This window comes from Pinus tabuliformis, chromosome 5_1 (genome assembly GCF_031772625.1).
Source record: "Pinus tabuliformis cultivar Carrire ecotype Pingquan chromosome 5_1, CPIR1, whole genome shotgun sequence".
Classification (NCBI taxonomy): Eukaryota; Viridiplantae; Streptophyta; class Pinopsida; order Pinales; family Pinaceae; genus Pinus; species Pinus tabuliformis.
Window position 1 is genome coordinate 632,783,074 of NC_142305.1, and position 26,096 is coordinate 632,809,169.

The following is a 26,096-nucleotide window of genomic DNA, read 5'->3' on the forward strand; positions in this document are numbered from 1 at the left end:
TTCTCATATTAACCCCTTTACATCATTAAGGAACCCAGGATGGTCCCAACCCCTGGTGGGCGATGAACTGCCCCACCATAAGGGGGTATCCACTGCTATACCCTACACATCATGCCCTCATCCCCTAGAGCCTCGAGCGGTTATGAAGAAAAAATAATCAAAGGAAAAACGCATATGAAGAAGGTTGGAAAAACAACGGTTGGCGTAACTCATGTACCACGATTGCTCCCTCCTACACGCATATACCCAAGTGTCAGCTTCCCTTATTACAATTACCCTTGTACTGTGGCTTGGAGCCTTCCCGTGATCCTCACTCCATTCCATCATTATATCACATGCCACCTACCACTTCCTGGATGTACCATGGGCATGTCACCCCCTTTAAAGGTTGAAACCATCTAATAAAGTCCTTGGTTAACCCTTTTATTGAGCTTGGCGACACATATACATGGTAAAGTCCGCTATCGAAGGGCATGCCACTATGAGGTGTCCACTTGTTTTCTGTCATTTGTAAGCCCTTTTACTTGATAACTCTAATGATTTGTTGTACTGGAAGGTGAGGGGATGCATTCGATCTTATACAGAATTGCAGGTGGGTCTCCATTTGGGGTTTGGTCTCCCTATACGGGGTCCAAGCCCTCCAAAGGGTCACATTGGCACTTGTAAGGTGAGCGTTGAGAGCCATGGGCCTCCACCATAGTAGAGAGCAGATTGCTACTACATGGATCACTCATCACCATTCATTGATTGCTCGTATTCCACCTTTTTGGATGAGGATGATGTTATGAATATAATTCATAACAAGTAAATAAATAAAACAAATATAATATTAAATAATCAAATATTAATTAGGTTAAATAGTCATTAAGTTAAGTGAAAAGGCATGCCTAAAAGACATGCCCATTCACGAAAGGACACCTGCTTAGGTATATAAATGTGGGTCCTCATTGTAAACAAATATCACTTGTACAATTTTATATATTAATAAATTATTATTTTAAATACCTCGTGTATTTTAACATATTAAGTCTTCAAGCTATTAGTTTTCTTGCTTCAGTCATAGTTTTTATGCTTCAGTGGTATCAGAGCCATGGCGCACAATATAATGATGCGAGTCTTTGAACGGTGTTCGCCACACAATGTGCCATTATGTTCACGTCTCGAATCCATGGAGAATTTTAGTAAAATTCAAGAAGCATTTCAGTGCTTAGAAAAATCATATGCAGAAGTTAAAACATGTCTAAAGAAAATCAATAATAAGGAAGATGAGAGTGATGATGAGCCAAAGGCAAAGAAACAGAATGTTAAGGTAACAAAGACCAAACAACCAACAAAAATTGCCAAGAAAGAGAGTAGTGAAGAGGACAGTTCAGATGAGAGTGATAATAATCCGAAGGTTAATAAGCAGCAGACTGCTAAGGTAATTAAAACCCCACAGCAAGCAAAAGTTGTAATAGAGCACCTTACTCAAGGAGGGTGTGAAAAACTAAAAGAAGATGATCTTAACTTGTCAAACTAGTTACAATCACTGCCATCATTTTGGGGTCAATTGTGCAAGAAATATCCATCAATGGAGTTGAGAGGCCTTTTCCAAAATTTTGTTAATCAACTTAAGAGAGGAGAGGGTATCGAGCTTGTTCTCCTGCAAGAACTAATCCAACAAATGGCAAATGTCCAATATACAGAGAATATGACAGAAGAACATTTAGATGCAATGGCCGGCGGTGAAATTCTTCAATATCAAGCCATAACTTTTGGGATTACGAGAAATAAAAAGGCCCTAATCAAGTCTACGAGCAGACTAAGAGATACTTTACTTCCAAAAGATGAGTCAAAACTAGCAGTGCGTTTGTTGTGTCTTATAGATCAGCATCGATCAATTGTTGTCATCAAGACTAATGCACCACATATAAAGATGGTTAGCAAGAATTTTGATAGGTGCTATGGCACATTACTTCAGTATGTGGAGTTCTTGATTAGTGCAGTTACACCTATTACAACATATGCTCAGCTGATACCTTCATTCGATGATCTTGCACATAAGTACCACCTTGATCCAGAGGTATCTTTTCTAATATATCAGTCAATAATGCGCCTATTCAAGTCGATATATTCTGAAATTTCCTGGCCTGCGGATATGTCTAAAGTAGTGGCTCAGTTAGATGGTAGTAAAGAGACGGAGCACTGTAATTCTTCTTTTGAACTGGCTTTGGATCTTGGAACAAACTCAAAGCCAATCGGCGTGGTCCAATCACCATGCGTAAACGCAAACCCAAATACAGATCCAAGACGTCACCATCATCAAACCCAAAGCCAAATACAGACAAAAGATGAAGAGAGAAAAATGCCTCGGCCTCCTCGTCAACGTGCGCCCAGAGTGCCTAGGCACTTCTTTTGCCCTATCAGCGGCAAATTCATGAGAGAACCTGTCATCATTGCCTCAGTGCAGGTAACATCCGACCATGAAGCCCTCCTCACTCTCATCGGGAACACCGAGGCCAACGAGGTGTTAACGCCCAATCACGATCTCAGATCGCAGATGTCTGCATGGCTTCACAAATACGAACGCAGGCCTACCTTCGCCTATATCTCAACACCGCAGCATCTTGAGTCCACAGTCACTTCCTTATTAACTCAATACCCAAATGACATATTGGAAGATTCGGGCTTGCTGGATAATCTCCGCCAATTGAAATCAGTCCTTCACAGCAAAATCACACTCATAAATTCAGCACAGGGCTCTTCATTGCTGATCAGGCTCGTAGAAGGTTGCCCTGTGTCCCCTGATAATGCGGCGGAATGGGTTAAACTGTCTCTGGGCATCCTGGCTAATGCCAAGAACATCCAGAATGAGAACCCCTCTCTCTTCGTTGATCACTGTCACCATCTCTCTGTTTGGTTGATGTGAGAAAAATTGGTGGGGATACTCCCGAATATGAAAGATTTCGCAATGAAGACCTGAAATATGGATAGATTTTATGAGTGTGGTTCTGAGAGAGACGAGGCGCTCAACGTACAAGAAATTTCTTCATTCGTATTGTTCACATTAAGGATCCATATCATGCACCAATTCCGTTGGATACATCTCAATGTTAAGGTATTTTTAATTTACTTATTCAAATTATAATCTAAATAAAAATAAAAAATATTTAAGTTATTTAAAAAAAAAAAAAAAAAAAAATTAGAGCTATAAAAATAAAAATAAAAAAATTAGAGTTAAATATATACATATATACATATATATATATATATATATATAGGGAAGACAACCTTGGACTCAAAATAGAGTTACTAGCGAGCCACTAGTGACAGAGACCTTCCACCTTCCATATAGCTTTGAGGACAAAGCTTCTGAAGAAGGGGGCTATGTTATGAATATAATTCATAACAAGTAAATAAATAAAACAAATATAAATATTAAATAATCAAATATTAATTAGATTAAATAGTCATTAAGTTAAGTGAAAAGGCATGTCTCCCATTCACGAAAGGACACCTACTTAGGTATATAAATGCGGGTCCTCATTGTAAACAAATATCACTTGTACAATTTTATATATAATAAATTATTATTTTAAATACCTCGTGTATTTCAACATATTAAGTCTTCAAGCTATCAGTTTTCTTGCTTCAGCCATAGTTTTTATGCTTCAGATGATGCACTTGGACCACCATGCCTAGCCATCTTCACACTTGCACCACACACTTAGCAGATGTTCCAGGGCTCAAATTAGGATGTGTCTCACCATGAGAGACAAAGGGGGGGCTTATGTCATCATTCTAGCTCTTACATATCGTATATCAATCCACTTGGAGACCCTTGAGGATGTCATTGTGCCGCAACATCCACTTGGGGACACCACATTTCATTTGCTTGGATATCAAGGGGCCACCCCCTTGATCGCTATGTTCGAAGCCTATTCTCTCACCTTAGAACACTTTGGACTCCACTAGGCCTCTTCAATGGCCCAACGACTCATTGTATCCACTATTTTTTCCTCTTGAGAGGCTTATCTTCGTATTATGGATCTATCTTGGTTGGCTTGCCACCAAGTCATGTCATTATTGTACATTATTTTATTACTTGGGGCTTAATTAGGCCTAATTAGGCAAATCAAACTCATTAGGAAGGATGTAAATTGATGAGAGCTCATTCGAGTTTCATCATCACTTGGATTTAGATAATTTGTATCTCTTAAGATTTTCGCTAGACCTTTTTGATGGACGAATTGGAAAATTGATGCATTACAATGTTTGGAAGATCTTAATTCTTGTCTTGGAGCTTCGTTTTTCTTGCACTATGATGATTGGAATAGTTTCTTTATACTTGTGAGTATTCTTTCATGTTTATTCTTGCAATTTTGTCTCATAAATGATTTGTGGAATGTTTTCGTTAATGAAGTCGTTGTAGCTGCTCTTGGGCTTATGCGAAGTTGCTTGTCTTGTCTTTGTGAGGGATTTTTCATTTTGATCATTGAGAAGTATGGTGAATTAGTGTCCTAGGGGTACATGATTGTTCATGCTTTTCCTTGATAGGTCATCTTTTGCAGATAATAAGAAGTATAAATTTCCCTTGTGACCTAGTTATTGCTAAGGCCATACGAAGGCGTTGAAGAACTCCTCGATTGGAATTAAACATCTCTAAATATTGATTTCATTAGACTCCATTCTCCCAAAAGACGAGGCACTGGTCTAGTCCAAAGGCGATCACGAAAGAACACTCTTTCACCTCCTTCCTTCTTTCCTAAGCCCTAACCTAGTAGGCCACCTAGGGCATCACACAAAATCATTTCTAGCCATTGAAAATCCTTGAAAATTGGTCAACTACTGAATTCGGGTCTTCTTGACAGGTCCTCCAGATTTGAGGTTGATCCCACAATGGAATCTCGAGATATTCCAAGCCCTAGCTTGAAGGTCGTTCTCCTCCTAAGGTATCCTTTGGTTAGTGGCTTCATTAGGATCATTGCACTCAAATTCAAAGATAAATTCAATTTCTTTGATCCTATTCTCCTCCCAACTTGGTCAAGACCATCAATTTGTTGCTACAAACCAAACCCTTGGCCTTGTTCGGGTCCACTTGGGCTTCTTTTTGGTCCCGTAAGCTTGACACTCCAATTTCACAAAGGACAATAGAAACCCTTTTCTTTTAAGATTCCTTGATCTTGGCAACCTCTCTTCAAGTAACATTCCTCAAACCTTAGGTCTTGGTAATCCCCTAGCCCTACTAAGAGAGCCATTCATCTTGTTTATATAGCAAGCAAGCCCATTATTTGAGCCTCTCTTGTGAATAGGCTTTAGGAATCACCTCATATCCTATCATTGATCCATCTATTCGAGTGATTCCTCTCATACTAGGACCCCTCCCATCGGTAAAAGTTCGTAAAGAGAAAGGACCTTTAGTTGAGGTGACAGTGGACTATCGCTCCATTGTTGCCACTTGACCTAGTAGTTGCTCTATAGGATTCCCTCCTAGGACCCCTGCTAGTTTGAACTAATGTTGCACGAAGCAGGACAAAACGGGGACGTTTTTTGGAAGTGGGGACGCGGAAGTGTCATTTTCCAAAAATCTAGGAAGCGAAGCGTCTACTATATATATATATATATATATATATATATATATATATATATATATATATATATATACTTTTGCATTTATACTCAAAAAAAACATCCCAAATACCAAATTAGTTGTAGAAGACATGAAAACATGCATATTTTTGCATAAATCAAGATAGATATGGCATCCATGATTCCATTGTAGTTACTAGTATGTACATCAACCATCTATATTTTAGCGATTACAAACATACATCAAATTTTTAAGCATATTATAAAACATAAAACATTTAAGCATATTATAAAACATAAAACATAGAGCATATTATGATTTATCTAGCAAGTGAGCAAATGTCAACATTTGTCATGTCCAAAACTCAAATAATAATGTTTACAAAATATGTCACTTGGTCACTGCCAAGACAAAAAAGGTTCAAAATTCAAATTCACAAGCCTACAAGTCTAATGAGTAATCTATGACAAAAGTAGTAAATTGTGAATATATCTACTAATCTCTCCTCCTTCCACCATGAAGAGAACGTGGCGGCGGGCCTCCACGTGGTGGCAATGAAGAAGATGGTGCTTGTGGAAGTTGTGGCATTGGCACTGAAACTGATGAAGAAGAACCCCCTGTTGTTGGTGTTGAACCATGGAACCTAGGAACCAAGGGACCAGATGGGGGTGGGGTGGCATATCAACACGATCATCATCATCCTGGAATCGCTCAAAAAATTCATGCAAAAAAAAAAAACACTAGTTAACAAAAAAATTAAAAACATGAATTAGAAAAATGCTTTATAAGGAAAATTCATAATTTCATACCACAATGGACATACCTAGATAAGAGCATCCTCTAATTACTCTAATCGCAACACTCCATCCTCCAAATTGGGCTCCTCTGGATTCTTGTCCCAAATCAACAGGTCTTTATTAGACTTTGAATCTTCACAGTAATGGGACAACAATCGCAAGTTGTAATGAACATAAACCAAACTCTCTGCCCAGTCTAGACTCAACCTGTTCCTTTTAACATTGTGGATGAAAGAATAAGAGCTCCAACACCTCTCTGCAGAAGAAGTGTTTACCACCTGTGATAGCACCCGCAATGCCAAAGTCTGTAGAAGTGGAGTAGCCCCTCCATGCATGTTCCACCACTCAAGAGAAGAAAAAGTCTCTCAATCTCTAATTGCATGCATGCTCCCAAATGGACCAGTGTTAAGCGTATAGTTGCTCAACTGTCTCCGTACCAATGCAGCCTCCTCCTCATCAGGGATTAATTTACTCAATGCAGCCATATATTTTTTGTGAACCTCTTGATCTTGGTGTGGTTTTCTCCTGCTTCCCCCCCAGGTGCTCGTGTTGAAAGCCATGATGGATGATAATATTTAGGTGTCAAAACATATGCTAATGCATGCAATGGAACATTTAGCATTTCCCATCGGTTTTCCACCTCTGCACGAATATAATTGTACAAGTTGATATCTCTAGGCTCAACAATGTCTTTAATCTGCCCCAACATGCTATCCATTTGCTCATACACCTCCCCAATTACTGGTCGATCTGAATCTCCAAACTTGATCATGTAATAAATTGGTTTGGTGAATTGCAAAATATATTTAACCTGTGACCAAAAGTAAATGTCAAGAACAGTGTCCTTGACTGCATTAGCACCATCTCTGTTAGTGTTAATTTCATCCCATGATTCAGCACACACCAAATTAATTAAAGCTTGTCTCACCTTCACTAGCCGCCTAAAGGTGAGGTAATAACTGGCAAATCTTGTCTTTGCAAGTTTAAGCAACTACAACTCGGAGTAAGTGCCATAGAAGTAGTTTACCCTTGTATGCCCTGTGATGAATTTAATGAGTTGCTTCCCTCTCCTGTAAAGCTCAGTAATCCACCCACATTCTTTGTGCTTCACAATATCATGCATCAAAAGGTTCAATGTGTGAACCAGGCACCCAGACCAAAAGATGTGTGGATGAGTACGCTCAATAATTTTTCCTGCTGCCTTACAATTTGTTGCATTATCTGTGATCACTTGAACCACATTATTCGGACCAACATCTTTGATTGATTGCAATAGGAGATCTGCAATGTTTTGTGCGGAGGCACTGATGGAGGAGGAGTCATGACATGTAATAAATAATGCACCACTAGAAGAAACACCAAGAACATTTATCAAATGTTGGTTTCTAATATTTGTCCACCCATTTGATACAATGGATACCACAGAATCTACCCACTCATTTGTAAAACGTGTCAAAGCTCTTTGAACCTTAGCTTTTTCTCTTTCTAATAACACTGTTCTAGCTTTCTCATAGTTGGGGGCCTTGTATCCTTTTGGGGCTTCATTGATGGCCTTTACCATTTCATGCCAATAGGGAGAGCGAAGCACATTGAATGGTACACCGCAAGCACAAAGAAGACAGACTATCTTTCCATCCACATCATCCCTCCCAGCAACATTAAGGAAATCCCCTATTGTTCTTCTACCTCCAGAGCTTGCAGAAGTAGCATGAGGAGATGAGCTACCAAATTTAGAGGTTGCACTTGATTCAGAATGAGTTTTTTGTTTCTTGCTTTTTTGTTGTGCAGCCTCCTCTATTTGGATGTATTTTCTTCTTTGTTCAAATGAAATGTTTGGGCAAATTTGTATCCCCACAGGACCCTTTTTATCATCACTGTCCAGCACCCCACAAAGATGCCTCCTCACACAGGTATATGAACCACTAAATGGTTTTCCTCCATGACAACCATGAGGGCACAAAAATTTGTAGCTTCCACCACCCTTTTCCCCTTCAAGTTTGGTCACATAGTTCCACAAGGGTGTTAATGCAGCTTTCCCCTCTAGTGTTTCAGTTTCCCCTTCAGGTTCAACATCATCCCCTTCCTCTTCAAATGTTTCCTCCTCATCATACATTGGGTCACTCATATTGGGACCACTGTCCTCTTGTCCTTCTTCCCTTCTATTCCTACTCCCCCTTGCCATCATTAAAACCAAGAGTGGAATGATACATAGAAGCCAAAAGAACACCATCTTGGAATATGGATATAGGTGGTGGACAACCTGCAAGTAAAGGAGCAAGTAGAAACAATGGAAAAGAGTAGGAAAGGGAGGAGAAAAATACAAAAAAAATGTCAAAAAAATAAGAGAGTTTGGGGTTTGAACTTACCTCTTTAGCTCTTGTAAATGAAGTCCTCCAAGCTCTTGCTCCAAGCTCCTCCTCCTTCTCCTAGCTCCTCCTCCTTCACTCCTCCAAGCTCTCCTCTCTTCTCCTCTCCTCTCCTCTCTTCTCTTCTCTTCTCCAACTCTCATAAACTCAAAGTGAGCAAATGAGGAATGAATGGGGGCTTTATTCCCTTCATTCCTCACCCTAACCCAAGGTGGACCCACCCCCAATATGCAAACTCACCTGAAATTAAAAAAAAAATTAAAAAAATCGATTTTCTAAACAATGCGGCGCTTTTTCCAAAAGCATGTACGGAACCATACGATTCGCCCTCCGAAGCGTCGCGCTTCGTACGGTCAAAGCGCCGTATGAAACACGCTTCGGAGATTCCGAAACGCGTTTCGGAGGGACGCTTCCGGAATTTCCAGGAAGCGTCCATAACAGTCCGAAACGCGTTTCGGAATTTTGGAATCGCGCTTCCGGGGACGCTTCCTGGACGAATCCGTATGGTACGTGCTTCAGGCATTAGATCTTGGGGGGGTGGGGGGGGCGTTTCCTGCAACATTGGTTTGAACGGTAAGATTTTTCGCACCATTGTCAGGGACACGAGGAGTGTGTCTTGTTCTCCATATGACAATATTGATATATCATTTTTGGCGACTCCATTGGAAGAACGAAGCCCTAATGCTTCATTAAGCTTCAAAGTTAATGCTTATAGGGTAAAGCAAGCATATATCAAGGCATTTGATTCACCCTAGCGACTCCATTTTAATCCTAAGATGCAAAATCATTAAAAATGGCTTATTATCAAGAAGAGAATACCCTTGGCTCTCCATTTGCAAAACTGAATGATCAAGACCTTCAAGAACTACAAAAAATTGTGGACCAATATGTTGAGTTTTGTGATGATTTATTGGAGAACATGGATAAAGAATTCATGCTGAGGTTTCATAGAATAACACACAATCAACCTTACATGATAACATGTGCCTAGGAGAAGGATCCAGTCGTCTCTTTGAATTTGTTAGCCAAACCTGTGTTTTTAATATTCTGATTGACCTTATCAATGAAAAATATTATAATCAGTCACAAAGCCCCATAGAATGTAATCAATTGGATGATCAGGGTGACCTTGAAAAAAATTTAAGTGTGGAGGAACATCATGAAACTGGGAAATATATGGAAGAATGAAATCAATCTAAATAAGATAGTGATGGTCGTAATCCCATATAGGATCTTTAGGATGAAAGCCTAAGGATTGACAATATGCATGGCATGAGTGAAAGCCATGAAGATGACATTTCTGATTTCTTGAGCATTAATAAGGGAAAACGGGATGTGGACAACCATCATTTTAATAGCGACCCTATTTATGACACTGACAAGGAAAATGTGGTTGAAATCGACTCTCCTTTTCTCCAAGACATTACTCATAATGATATGCCTACTCACACCATTTAAAGGGAGGATCGTTGTTTTCCCATGAATGAAGAAGGTTTATTGGGAATAGCAAGCCCCATTTATGACACCGATGATGACACAAACAAAGGCCTTGCTTTCCCACATCTTCTCCTGGATCCCAATAGCATAGCTACATTATCCACAAGCCCTTAACTTGCCCATTCTCACATTATCACCATTATTGATGATCCCTTTTTTTCCCCTCCTAAGTATGACGTTGAGAAAGAACTATCCATTAGATATATCCCTCCTTCCCCCTCATACCCTCAAGATTGTGAATACATTTTTTCCATTGAGCACCAATCTATTGTGCAGCTCCATGTCTCAAATACCCTTTCCTTTCCCATCATAACCCCATGGCATCCATGAGGTATAATATTATTAAAAGTGGTTTTCATAGGGAGTTCTCGAGTTTCATCATTCATTCTTCCATCCTTTGCTTAGAAGAAAAGCTCCACACTTCTAGAATGACTTATTTTCCTTATGCTAGGACTTCCTCTTGCATCGAATTGATATCATATTTTCTTGCCTCCCACCTGCATCATCCTCCATATGATTGTGTATATGTTCGCTTTGGGATTTGCTACATGAGTAATCATATAGGTAGGCATATTTACATTGATCTAACAATATGTTGGTTGCAGTGGCTCTATAATTACACTTAGTATTTTCCTGAATCGATAAGCATGTTAGGGTAGGATGCATTGCATATTGATTTTCTCATTAGAACTAACTTCATATTCTATTATCATGCTAGATTAGTTGCAATTAGAATAGAATTTTATTTCTTGTTGATTTATATGGCCTAATATACGCATGGGTGATCATATGACACCGTAAAAACTTGTTGCCACGGGTGCTTAGTTTTTGACATGTGTAGGGGACAGGTCTGTGGTCTCAAGAGATTGTTGGTGTTCTCATGATCTCCCCGTACGAGTACGTTCCCGCACTCTTCTGAGAAATCCTATCCCAGTTGGAGCCAAATGTTACCCACCACTCTATGGGAGATATCCAAAGGGGAAACATTTTCTCCTAGATGGTCCTCAGCTGGCAGCCTGCAGATATGCTCAATGTGCCACTATCTATGCCACTTGGTTCCTAGGGCCTCTTGTATGAGCCCCTTTACATCATTAAGGAACCCATAATTGTCCCAAGCACTGGTGAGCAATGAACTGCGCCAATATAAGGGGGTATCCACTGCTATACCCTACACCAGTGTTGCAGGAACCCCCCCCAAGGATCTGGAGGCAAAACCGTGTCCCGTATGGATCCGCCACCGATCCTTCTGCGAAATGGCGGATTCGAAAATCGGATCGGCGGTTCCAGCTTTTTTTGGCAATTCCTGGAAATTTGGATCCATGGGGGCCTGATCCGCAGTTCCTACTACCCGATCTGCGGATCCGGAAAGGATCGGGTGCGGATCTGTGGTGGTTCGAGCGTGTATCCAAAGCGGATCTGAGAGAAGGTGGACGGTTCACACGGTTCCCGAGGGATTTTTTTTTTTTTTTTTGGAAATTTCGAACTATTATGTGAAGAACTACACTTTCCAAATACTCCCAAGGTGACCCTTTATGCTTCCTAGATTCTCCCTAATGGTAATGTTAAATTCTTAAAGTAAAAGTGACATTCTCCTTTATCTTTCATTTCCATCCTTTTACTTAAATTTTTAACATTAACATGAAATGACTTAGGATGTTTGAGTGTGGTTCCAACCTCATCAGACTTCATATGGAGAAACTAGAATTTCATATCCCATTCAAAATTCATCAGACTTAATAGTTTTCAAGATCAATGGGATAGTGGCGTTTCATTGGATTATATTATGTGATTGGCATTTAATCAAGAGTATCAAGCCCTATATGTACCCTAGTGTTGGTGTTGTTGATTGTTGAACTCCTTTGTTATGGCCTTAGAAATTATGTACCCTTCACTCAAGTCCAAATCATTGATCAAGCATATTAAACTTTCTCTACCATATTATAAGGCTTGGATTAAGTTGTTTGATCAAAATTAGGCAATGTTGACTAATATCCCTATAGAATTGAAGTAGAGGCAAAGGCTAGACAGGAGAAGAGAAATCTAGATTCTAGATGGTTGATACTGGAATAATTAATCATTGATGTACAATGGATGCCATATCTATCTTGATTTATGTAAAAATATGCATGTTTTCTACAACTAATTTGGTATTTTGGATGTTTTTTTAATATAAATGCAAAAAAATATAAATATATATATATATAGTAGACGCTTCTGAGATGCTTCACTTCCTAGAGTTTTCGGAAATGACGCTTCTGCGTCCCCGCTTCGTGCAACGTTGCCATACACATCATGCTCTCATCCCCGACAACCCCGAGCAATTATGAAGAAAAATCAATCAAAGGCAAAAGATATATGAAGAAGAGTGGAAAAACAAAGGTCGGGGTAACTCATGTACCACGATTGCTCCCTCCTACACTCATATACCCAAATGTGTGCTTCCCCTACTACAACTACCCTTGTACTATGGCATGTGGCTTTGAGCCGTCCGTTGATCCCCGCCCCATTCCATCACTATATCACATGCCACCTACCACTTGATGGATGTACCATGAACATGTCACCCCCTTTAAAGGCTGAAACTACCTAAAAGAGTCCTTGGTTAACCCTTTTATTGACCTTGGAGACACCTGTACATGCTGAAGCCCGCTATGGAAGGGCATGCCACTATGAAGTGTCCACTTGTTTTCCATGATTCGTAAGCTCTTTTACTTGATTACTCTAATCATTTGTTGTACTGGAAGGTGAGGGGACGCATTCGATCTTATACAGGATTGCAGGTCGGTCTCCATTTGGGGTTTGGTCTCCCTATACGGGGTCGAGGCCCACCACAGTGTCACATTGGCACTTGTAAGGTGAGCATTGAGAGCCATGGGCCTCCACCATAATAGAGAGCAGATTTCTACTACATGGATCACTCATCACCATTCATTGATTGCTCATAATCCACCTTTTCGGATGAGGATGATGCACCTGGACCACCATGCCTAGCCAACTTCACACTTGCACCACACACTTAGCAGATGTTCCAGGGCTCAAATGAGGATGTGTCTCACCATTAGACACAAAGGGAGGGCTTATGTCATCATTCTAGCCCTTGCATATGGTATATCGATCTACTTGGAGACCCTTGAGGATGTCATTGTGCCCCCACATCCACTTGGGGACACCACATTTCATTTGCTTGGATATCAAGGGTCCACCCCCTTGATCACTATGTTTGAAGCCTATTCTCTCACCTTAGCACACTTTTGACTCCACTAGACCTCTTAAATGGCCCAACGACTCATTGTATCCACTATTTTGCTCTCTTGAGAGGCTTATCTTTGTATTATGGATCTATCTTGGTGGGCTTGTCACCAAGTCATGTCATTGTTGTACATTATTTTATTACTTGGGGCTTAATTAGGCCTAATTAGGCAAATCAAACTCATCAGGAAGGATGTAAATTGATGAGAGCTCATTTGAGTTTCATCATTACTTGGATTTAGATAATTTGTATCTCTTGAGATTTTCGCCAGACCTTTTTCATGGAAGAATCGGAAAATTGATGCATTTCAATATTTGGAAGATCTTAATTCTGTCTTGGAGCTTCGCTTTTCTTGCACTATGATGATTGGAATAATTTATCTATACTTGTGAGTATTCTTTCATGTTTATTCTTGCAATTTTGTCTCATAAACGATCTGTGGAATGTTTTCTTTAATGAAGTTGTTGTAGCTGCTCCTGGGTTTATGCAAAGTTGGTTGTCTTGTCTTTGTAAGCGATTTTTCATGTTGATCATTGAGAAGTATGGTAAATTAGTGTCGTCTAGTCCAAAGGTGATCATGAAAGAACACTCTTTCACCTCCTCCTTTTTTTCCTAAGCCCTATCCTAGTAGGCCACCTAGCGCATCACACAAAATCATTTCTAGCAATTGAAAATCCTTGAAAATTGGTCATTTACTGTGTTGGGGTCTTCTTGAGAGGTCCTCCAGATTTGAGGTCGATCCCACAGTGGAATCTCGTGATATTCCAAGCCCTAGCTTGAAGACCATTCTCCTTCTTAGGTATCCTTTGGTTAGTGACTTCATTAGGATCACTGCACTCAAATTCCAAGACAAATTCAATTGCTTTGATTCTATTCTCCTGCTAACTTGGTCAAGACCATCAATTTGTTGCTACAAACCAAACCCTTGGCCTTGTTCAGGTCCACTTGGGTTTCTTTGTGGTCTCGCAAGCTTGACACTCCAATTTCACAAAGGACACTAGAAACCCTTTTCTTTTAGGATTCCTTGATCTTGGGTACATCTCTTCAAGTAACATTCCTCAAACCTTAGGTCTTGGTAATCCCTAAGCCCTTCTAAGAGAGCCAGTCATCTTGCTTCTATAGCAAGCAAACACATTATCTGAGCCTCTCTTGTGAATAGGATTTAGGAATCACCTCATATCCTATCATTGATCCATCTATTCTAGTGATTCATCTCATAGCGGGACTCGTCCCATCAGTGAAGGTCCATAAAGAGCACGGACCATTAGCTGAGGTGACAAAGGGCTATTGCTCCATTGTTGCCACTTGACCTAGTAGTTGCTCTATAGGATTCCCTCCTAGGACCCCTGCGAATTTGAGCGGCAACAAGTTTCAAGAAAAAATTCAGTTTTTCCTCAAAATTAAAAATTCGACAATCGAGATTAAAAGATGATCAAGCTATTTTCAACGGTCGAGATTATTTTGACACGGATCAAGCCAACTAGCCGTTATTTTCCACTTGCAGGGGTTTCTCTATATAAGGAAGTGATTTAGCTTCTACTAGATATCTTTGGATGATGTAATTTTGCAACACTAGTATTGACCTGCTGCTTTGCTGGAATTTTTTTTATCATAATAGAAAGTCTTTGGGGTTCAGTTCATGGTGTTCCTCTTCTGCTAATTTGTGGTATGTGTTAGCTATGGGTGATCCTATATTGTGTTAAATATTTTATAATAAATTGTTATTTCATTTGTTGGAGGTAAGAACATTTTATTGGTACATGCTATCTTAGGTGATCTGATTCACCATATCATCTAACAATTTTATTTTGAGAAAATTATTGAGATTTACAGTTATGCTAGCCCTTGGGCTCTGTTACCCACCACTTTGTGGGTGATATCCCTAGGAGAAAAAATTTCTGCAAGATGGTCCTCGGCCGGCAACCAACACAGCCCCTTGCATTCACCAGATAACTCGATGTGCCATTTTCTCCTCCACTCGAGCCAGCCTTGTGATCCCTCGCCCATCTGTTATAATCGCAAGTTTGAAGGTGGGCCTCCCGACCCCAAAGGTATGACTTTCCATTGGTTTAGTTGAGTAAATTTTTTTACTTATCATGGACACTTTTGGGCATCGATTGGTGTCGGGATTAGGCGGAAAGAGTGTGCTAGGTTTGTACTCTTGTCTCCTCTGCCTGATTCGATAGTTAGCCTTGTAACCTAGTCCCGTGGGATCTCTTTTACTGGCCATTAGCTTTAGAGTTGACACTACATGGGAAATCCTAATTTTGGTAGCGTGGTCCCACTTCCTGACACCATATACATCACTCCCCTCAGCTCATTTTAACCCCATTCATCACTTTTTCCATCCAGGCCCACATGTGTCCACTGGGTCCACTTAGGGTTAGCCTCTGCCTCCCCTTGTCCACACTTTGGGTCGGGCCTCAAATGATGCCCAAAGGTTGATGCACCTAAAAAGAAAGGAAAAAAACATAATTTTGCCACTTACAACAAGAAATGTACCACAAAATGCAAAAGATGGTCAGGACATACTTAGCAAGTGGGGAATAGCCAAACATGAGCTCTACCCCTCATTCATGGCCATCACCCTTGTTCCTATGGGCCGTAGATGAGCCCCCTCCACATTAAGGAACCCATAATTGTCCCAACCCCTAGTGGGCAATGAGCTGCCTCACCTTAAAAGGGGGTATCTACTGCTATATTCTACACATCATGCTCTCATCCCCAAGAGCCCCGAGCAGTTATGAAGAAAAATCAATCAAAAGCAAAAGGCATATAAAGAAGGGTGGAAAAACAAAGGTTGGGGTAACTCATTGACCACGATTTTCTCCCTCCTACATTCATATATTCCCAAGTGTGGGCTTCCCTCATCATAGCTACCTTTGTACCATGACAAGTGGATTGGCGCCGCCCCTTGATCCCCACTCCATCCCATCACTATATCACATTCCATTGATGGATTTACCATGGACATGTAACCCCCTTTAAAGGTTGAAACCACCTAATAGGGTCCTTGGTTAATCCCCTTATTGAGCTTGGAGACACCTGTACAAGCCAAAGCCCACTATGAAAGGGCATACCACCATCAAATGCCCACTTAATTCCATAATTTGTAAGCTATTTTACTTGATTACTCTAATGATTTATTGTATTGGAGAGCAAGGGGACGCATTGGAACTGATGCAGGATTGCAGGTGGGTCTCCAATTTAGGGTTTGGTCTCCCTACATGGGGTCCAAACTCTCCAGAGGACCACATTGGCACTTGTAGGGTGAGCGTTGAGAGCCATGAGCCTCCACCATAGCAGAGAGTACTTCATGGATCCCATCCCATTCAGGGATTGCTTGTGTTCCACCTTTTGGATGACGATGATGCACCTAGATCACCATGCCCAACCGACTCCACACATGTACCAGACACTTGGAAGATGTTCCAAGGTCTGGATGAGGATATGTCTCAATGTAGGAGACAAAGGGAGGGCTTATGTCATCATCCTAACCCTTACAGATGGTTTACAAGCATTATCAATCCACTTGGAGACCCATGAGGATGTGATTGTGCTCCCTCACCCACTTGGGAGCACCACATGTGACTTGATTGGAAAACAAGGGGCCAACCCCTTGTCCACTATGTTTGGAGCCTTTTGACTCAACTTGGCATATTTGGACTCCATTAGGCCTCCTCAATGGCCCAACGACTCATCATATTCATTATTTTTCCCTCTTGAGAGGCTATTCTTTGAATTATTGAGCTATCTTGGTGGGCTTGTCACCAAGTCATATCATTATTATGTATTATTTTATTATTTGGAGCTAAATTATGCAAATTAGGCCAATCAAATCACTTGGATTCGATTGGTATCTCTTGAGAGATTTTCGCACTTTTTGCTTGGATAGACTTTTTGGCGTTTCTTGATGCTCTATGATGTTTGGATTTTCGCTATTGTCTTTGGAGCTTTTTTCTAATGCAAAAGTGGATGAATGGATATACTCTCTCTCTCTCATGTAAGTCGAATTTTTGATGTTATTCTTGTTATCTAACTTTCTCAAATGCATGTACAATGTAATGATTATTCTTATATGGGTTGATGTAATGTGAAATTCTTCTGGGGCCATGAATAAGTAATTTAATGCATACATTGTTCTTTGAGGGATTGGGTGAATGTTCCTACAGGCACCTCTTAGGTTGGAAGACCTCGAAACTTCATCTCTTTGGCAAATTTGAAGTATAAATACCTATTGACCTAGTTGCTTCACTTGGAGAGGCTAGCAAAGATCAATTGCGTTCAAATTTCAAAAGAAAATTTTTTCCTTTGATCCTATTCTCTTTCCTAATTAGGTCAAGCCCCTCTTTGGTCGATCAACTCCATACCCTTGACCTAGTTTGGGTCCGCTTGGGTTCTTTGTGATCCCACAACTTTATAACTCAAATTCCACGAGGATTACATAGAACCCATTTCTCCATAAGGATCCCTAAGTCTAGGAAGCACCTTGTCAAGGCATCTCCTAGAGCGCCTATCACCTTGCTTCTCAAGCAAGTAAACTATTTAATTGAGTCTCTCTTGTGAATAGGCTTTAAGAATCACTCCTTATTCGATCATTGATCTATTCATCATTTTGATTCTTCTTGTATTGGGTCTCCTCCCATCGGTGAAAGTCCATAAAGAGAAAGAAGCCTTAGCTGAGGTGACAGTGGGGTATCACTCCATTGTTGCCCCTTGACCTACTATTTGCTCTATAAGATCCCCTCCTAGGACCCCTGCTAGTTTAAGAGGTAACATTTTGGCGTTGTTGTCGGGGACACGAGACGTGTGTCTTGTTCCTCATATGACAGTATCAATATATCATTATTGGCGACTACATTGGAAGAACGAAGCCCTAGTTCTTCCTTAAGCTTTAAGGTCGATGCTTGTAGGGTGGAGAAATCATTTTTCTAAGCATTTTAAATTCACCCTGGCGATTCCTACAAATTTTACATGTATATCTCAATAGGATGTCTTTCTTTGATGATTTTCCCGCTTTGGACATCACTAGCATCCCTGGGCACCCTAATCATGTTACAGGAAGTATGGTACGTGGGTTGCCCAATTTTGATGGTGATCCACTCTCCGCAATTGATCATGTAGAAAGATTTAATGCACATTCTTCAAAGGAGAAAGTGGTCCACCAGGATGTCCTTATGTTGTTGTTCATGAGATCTCTCTATGGTCATAACTCATGGTTGCATAATCATGAACCTAGGAGCATCTCATCTATTGAGGAGTTATTTGATGATGTCTTAGACATTTTCAAGTATCCCACACATTAAACATTCAAGAGGAAGCCTTTATCGAGCATCATCATGACCTTGGCAATCTAGATGATAAGGAAAGGCGGTCCTCCCTAGGACCGCATGACGAAAGATGGGATTATGATAATTCTGAAAGCATGTGTGATAGGGAGGGTAAGTTTGTAGAGAGTGAAGTTAGGCTTAACCCTACATTTCCCAAGGATATTATCTCTGATGATCTACCCTTTCAAAACCTTGCAGAAGGTGATTCCATAGCCCCTTCCAACATTGTTATCAATGATTACTTACATATTAAAGAAGAAAAATGGGAGGTCCATGGAAATCGTTTTGACCAGTGTTGCACACATCGCGATCGGGATTTAATCGGCGCCGGGAAAAAAGCGGAAAAAATCGTTAAAATCGGGAAAAAATCGAAAAAGGCGGGAAAAAATCGTTTGGCACAAAAATATTCATTTTTTTCAATTTTTTTAATATCTAAACCATCTACAACATAAAATAAATACATTGACACATAAATATGATAAAAAAACTAATATATAAGATGTTTAATATCATTTCTAGCGCTAAAATCACACATAACATTGAATCATGTCCTGAATAGTAAGTCCCAACTCAGCCTCAAAATATCAACAAAAAATATGATAATGTATCTCATCATGTCATAATGTCATATACAATAAAATGAAAGTCTAATCCTATTGATTTCCTCTGCCCCTCTTGCGAGAAAATGCCACAGCTTTCCCTTTCCCTCTAGATGTAGATGCTGGTGCCCGTGCAGGTGGAAATGGCAGTGGAGTCTGATGTGATCTAGACGTTGAAGAACTAGAAGTAGGAGCTATAGGAGGTAGACCACGTCCTCTACTGGTGGCAGGGGTAGCCCGGGCAGGTGGTGTCACCTGGAAACATTACAATCTCCCAATCCTGAAATCCTGAAAAACTGATAAGTCTGCTGGATTTTAAATGAAATCTAAAATTCTACTTTCTCCATATGAAATCCAATGAGGCTGGAACCACTCTCAAACATCCTGAGTCATTTCATGGTAATGTTAAAAATTTAAGTAAAAGGATGAAAATGAAGATTAAGGAGAATGTCACTTTTACTTTAAGAATTTAACATTACCATGAATAGCATATCCATTCTAGGGCCTAGACTTGATCATTAAGCTACCCCACTCAAAAATTATTTGTTTCTTTCAAAAAACATTGCATGAAAAAACCCAAAAAAAGTTATAAAACTATGTTGTCCTGAGCCCCCACGATTTTTTCGTTAAAAATCGCGCGTTTTTCGAAAAAATCGCGATTTTTTGAAAAAAGCGCGATTTTTTCAGTAAAAATCGGCAAAAAAAAAGTAGGCGATTTTTTCGTATAAAAATCGCGATTTGATCGGCAAGATGAAAAAATCGCGATTTTATCGTGATTTTAACAACACTAGTTTTGACAAAGACCCTATCTATGACACTGATGACAATGATATCAATAGGACCCTTGTCTTTCCTCGTGATCCTGGGGTTATAGTTAAGTCTCGTGTGAGCCCTTTCCTCAACCTTTCTTACATTATCTCTAATAATGATGAATCCTCCATCCCTCCTAAGTGTCATCATCGTGGGCTACCTACTTGAGTTTCTCCATCTTATCAGTCTCCCTTTCCTCTTAATCATAACCCTATGGTGGCCATAAATCATGACATAAATGATAAGGACCATGATGGAAGTGATATGCATAAGGTTGCCATCCATCAAAATTTTATGACATTGATTGTTGACATCTCTATCTTTTGGTTAGAGGAGAGGATCTTGTGGAGTAGATTACATCCCTTTGTTCCTTCCTCTCCCGTGATCCTCCATGCGTGGGCATTTTATTTTCCCACCTCGAGCCCTAGTGACCCTAAATATGATTGTTTGTGTCCTTTCTCTTGGATTTGCTACATAAGTAATCATTGGGCAAAATGTTTTTATATTGGTCTAATGATGTCCTAGTTGCACTGGCTCTACGATTACACTTAGTGCTTCTACGATGTAATACGCATGTTAAGGTAGGATGCATTGAATGTTGATTTTCCTCATTAGAACCAACATCATATGATATTATCATGCTAGATTAGTTGCATTTAGATTAAGATTGCATTTGAAATTTTATTTAAATTTTATTTACTAGTTGATTTTCAGTGGCCTAATATAAGAATGTGCAATCATGAGACGTCGTGAAAGCATGCTGCCCCATGCGTTTGATTCAGTGTTGAAAATATCGGTATCGGAAAAATATCGGCGAGGGTCCAGAAAATATCTTATCGGCAATATCGGCGAAAATATCGGCAAAATATCGGCAAATATCGGCAAGCATAAAAAATATTTTTTTCAAATTTTTAAATATAGCCGATATTTTGCCGATATTTTCAAAATATCGCGATATTTTGCCAATTATTTCAAAATATCGCGATATTTTGCCGATATTTGCCGATATTTTGAAAATATCGCGATATTTTCTCGGCGATATATCATTTTGCCGAAAATATCGCGATATTTCCGAATATCGCCGATATATCGCCGATATTATCAACAGTGGTTTGATTTGTTAGAGTCCTCGTGACCTCCCCGTTCAATACATTTGTGCACCATCCAGAGAGATCATGTCTCAGTTGAAGCCAGATGTTACCCAACATTTGTGGGTGATATCCCTAGGAGAAAAAATTTCTCCAAGATGGTCCTCAGCCGACAGCCGTTTATAGCCACTAGATAGCTCCACGTGCCATTTTCTCCGCCACCCAAGCCAGCCTTGTAGTCCCTCGCCCATCTGTTATGATCGCATGTTTCAAGGTGGGCCTACCGACCCCAAAGGTATGGCTTTTCATTGGTTTAGTTGAGTAATTTTGTATACTTATCATGGACACTTTTGGGCATGGATTGGTGGGGTATTCGATAGAAAGAGTGTGCTAGGTTTGTACTCTAGTCTCCTCCACCTAATTCAGTAGTTAGTCTTGAATCCTAGTCTCGTGGGATCTCATTTACTGCCCATTAGCTTTAGGGCTGGCACTACATGGGAAATCCCAATTTTAACCCCATTCATCACTTTTCCCATTTGGGTCCATATGTGTCCACTGGGTCCACATATGGTTACCCTCCCCCTCCCCTTGTCCACACTTTAGGTCAGGCCTGGAACAATGCCAAGATGTTGATGCAACTAAAATGAAAGGAAAAAGCATAATTTGGCCACTTAGAACAAGAAATGTATGATAAAAATGAAAAAGATAATCGGGACATACAAATTTAGCACGTGGGCAAAAGGCAAACGTGAGCTCTACCCCTCATTCATGAACATAACCCATAATTGTCCCAACCACTGGAGGGAAACGAGTTGCCTCACATTAAAAGGGGGTATCTATTTCTATATTCTACACATCATGCTCTCATCCCCTGGAGCCTCAAGCAGTTATGAAGAAAAACCAATCAAAGGCAAAAGGCATATGAAGAAGGGTGGAAAAACAAAGGTCGAGGTAACTCATGTACCACAATTTTCTCCCTCCTACACTCATATACCCAAGTGTGGGTTTCCCTCATCATAGCTACCCTTGTACCATGACAAGTGGCTTGGTGCCTTCCCCTGATCCCCACTTCGTCCCATCACTATATCACATGCCATTGACCCATAGATGGATGTACCATTGAAACCACCTAATAAGGTCCTTGGTTAACCCCCTTATTGAGCTAGAGACACCTATACAAGCCAAAGCCCACTATGGAAGGGTATGCCACCATGAATTGGCCACTTGATTCCATAATTTGTAAGCTCTTTTACTTGATTACGCTAATGATTTATTGTATTGGAGGGCAAGGGGACGAATTGGATCTTATGCAAGATTGCAAGTGGGTCTCCATTTTGGGGTTTGCTCTCTGTTATACAGGTTCCAAACCCTCCAGAGGGCCACATTGACGCTTGGAGGGTGAGCGTTGAGAGCCATGGGAATCCACTATAGCAAAGAGTACTTCATGGATCCCCATAACCATTTATGGACAGCTCGTGTTCCACCTTTTGGATCAGGATGATGCACCTGGATCACCATGCCCAAATGGCTCCACACATGTACCACACACTTGGCAGATGTTCCGAGGTCCAGATGAGGATGTGTCTCAATGCAGGAGACAAAGGGAGGGCTTATGTCATCATCCTAGCCCTTACAGATGGTTTACAGGCATTATTGATCCACTTGGAGACCCATGAGGATGTCATTGTGCCCCCACACCCACTTGGGAGCACCACATGTGACTTGATTGGAAAACAAGGGGCCAACCCCTTGTCCACTATGTTTGGAGCCTTTTCACTCAACTTGGCACATTTGGACTCCATTAGGCCTTCTCAATGGCCCAACGACTCATCATATTCATTATTTTTCCCTCTTGAGAGGCTATTTTTTGTATTATTGAGCTATCTTGGTGGGCTTCTCACCAAGTCATGTCATTATTATGTATTATTTTATTATTTGGGGCTAAATTAGGCCAATTAGGCCAATCAAATCCCCTTTAGAGTGGTATAAATATGAGAGAAGCTCATTCTAACCTCTCATCATCACTTGGATTGGATTGGTATATCTTGAGAGATTTTCGCACTTCTTGCTGGGATAAACTTTTTGGATTTTCTTGATGCACTATGATGTTTGGATTTTCGCTATTGTCTTTGTAGCTTCTTTCTAATGCAAAAGTGGATCAAAGGATATACTCTCTCTTTCATGTATGTCGAATTTTTGATATTATTCTTGTTATCTTACTTGTCAAATGCATGTATATTGTTATCATTATTCTTGTATGGGTTAATGTAATGTGAAATTCTTCAGGAACCATGAATAAATGATTTAATCCATGTGTTACTCTTTAGGGGGTTGGGTGAATGTTCCTAAAGGCACTTCTTAGGTTGAAAGACCTCCAAACTTCACCTCTTTGGCAAATTTGAAGTATAAATCCCTATTGACATACTTGCTGCCCTTGGAGAGGCTAGCAAAGATCAATTAGGGCTCCTTAGCTCACGAAAACTCTCGATCTATGTGTATCTTGACCCCATTAAACCCAAGCAATTATTAATTGATCCTCATATCCCTTTGGTGGTCAAATTTACCTCTCTTTTCTTCACTTTTCCAAATTCTAGGCCTAACCCTAAAGCGTCACCTAGGGCATCAAGAGAAATCTTTTGTAGCCATCCAAACACCTTGAAAATTGGTCCACAACTGCATTGGGGTCTTCTCAAGTGGTCCTCCAAATTTGAGCATTGTCCGACGGTGGAATCCCAAGATATAGCAAGCCCTATCTCGAGGATCATTTCTTTCCCTAGGTTGATTTGGGCTAGTGTCCTCATTTGGATCATTGTATTCAAATTTCAAAAGAAAATTAGTCCTTTGATCCTATCTTCTTTCCTGATTAGCTCAAGCCCCTCTTTGGTCGATCAACTCTGTACCCTTGACCTAGTTTGGGTCTGTTACCCATCATTTTGTTGGTGATATCTCTAGGAGAAACTTTTTCTCCAGGATGGTCCACAGCGGACAGCCAGCAACCCCTTGCAGCCACCAACTAGTGCAATGTGCCATTTCTCCACCACCTGAACTAGTCATGTGGTCCCTCACCCATTTGTCATGATTGTATGTTTGAAGATTGGCCTCCTAAACCTAAAGGTATGCCTTGTCGTTTCGTAATTGAGTATTGTAGTTTGCTTATCATGGATACTTTTGGGCATGGATTAATGGGGGGATTTGGCAGAAAGATTGGACTAGGTCTGTGCTCTTGTCCCCTAGACCTCTTTTGTATGTTAACCTTGGACCCTAGTCCTGTGGGATCTCTTTTACTGACCTTTGGGTTTTAGGAATGGTATTACATGGGAAACCCTGATTTCGATTGTGTGGTCCCCCTCCCTCATCCGCATATATCACTTCCCTTCCACTCATTATAACCCCATTCACCATTTCTCCCACCTAGGTCCACATTCCTCCACTGGGTCCACATAGGGATAGCCTTCTCCCTCCCCTTGCCCACACCTTGGGTCGGGGCTGGAATGATGCCCTGGAGGTTGATGCAGCTAAAAAGAAAAGTAAAAGCATAATTGGCTACATTCAACAAGAAGATGTACCACAAAATGCAAAAGATGGTCGGGACAAACACATTTAGCATGTGGGCAAAAGCCAATACATGAGCTCTACCCCATCATCATGGCCATCACCCTGGTTCCTATTGGCCCTAGATGAGCCTCTTTTATCATTTAGGAACCCATCATTGTCCCAACCCTTGGTGGGCAATGAACCGCCCTACCTTAAACGGGGTATCCACTACTATATATTATCCCTTGAGCCCCGAGCAGTTAATTAAAGAAAAAACATAAAACCCAAAAGGCATATAAAGAAGCATGGAAAAATCAAGGTCGTGTTACCTCATGCACCACAATTGCTCCCTCCTATAAATTATATACCCAAGTGTGGGCTTCCCTTTTATTAGCTACTCTTGTACCCTAGCATGTGGCCCAGAGCTCCCTCTTTCATTCCTTATAGCATTCATCTCTTTATCACATGCCACCACCCTTTGAAGAATCTACCTTCGACATACTAACCCCTTTAAAACTAGAAACCGCCTAATAGGATACTTGGTTAACCCCATTTGGAGCTTAGAGACATTAGCACATACCAAATCCCACTATGGAAGGGCATGCCACCATGAATTTCCCACTTGATTCCATGATTTGTAAGCTCTTTTATTTGATTACTCTAATGATTTGTTGTATTGGAGGGCAAAGGGAAACATTGGATCTTATCCAGGATTGTAGGTGGGTCTTCATGTTGGGGTTTGGTCTCCCTATACGAGGTCCAAACCCTCCTGAGAGCCACATTGGCACTTGTAAGGTGAGCGTTGAAAGCCATGGGCCTCCACCATAGCAGAGAGTACTTCATAGATCCCCATCACCATTTAGGGATTGCTCGTGTTCCACCTTTTGGATGAGGATGATGCATCTGGATCACCATGCCCAACCGGCTCCACACATATACCACACACTTGGAAGATGTTCCAGGGTCCAGATGTGGATTTGTTTCACTGTAGGAGACAAAGGTATAATGTAATTTATTTTTCAAAAGAAATTTTATAATGACTTATTAAAGGATGGGTTTCATGCTTGGGTAATCATGTTTAAAGGCTCCATTGTAGGCTTCTAGGTTTTATATTGAGTCAATAGAGTCATTGTAAATTTTATTGAACCATTCTTGGGCTTTTGCATCATGTAAAAAAAATTATTTTTTAGTCAAATAGGTCATTTGACACCTCCACACCAAGTCGGCCCTATGATGATGAAGACGACCTACAATAG

General features: G+C 40.5%; 1 protein-coding gene across 1 annotated transcript in view; it reads left to right on the forward strand.

The window, feature by feature from the left end:
* The first annotated feature begins 9,036 nt into the window (after nucleotides 1–9,036).
* The window catches only part of LOC149166545 (uncharacterized), a 28,181-nt gene continuing 11,121 nt past the window's right edge, over nucleotides 9,037–26,096 (forward strand). Inside the window, exon 1 of the mRNA XM_089430188.1 lies at nucleotides 9,037–9,238. Coding sequence (XP_089286314.1) covers nucleotides 9,037–9,238 — 202 coding nt within the window. The remainder of the gene's footprint in view (nucleotides 9,239–26,096) is intronic.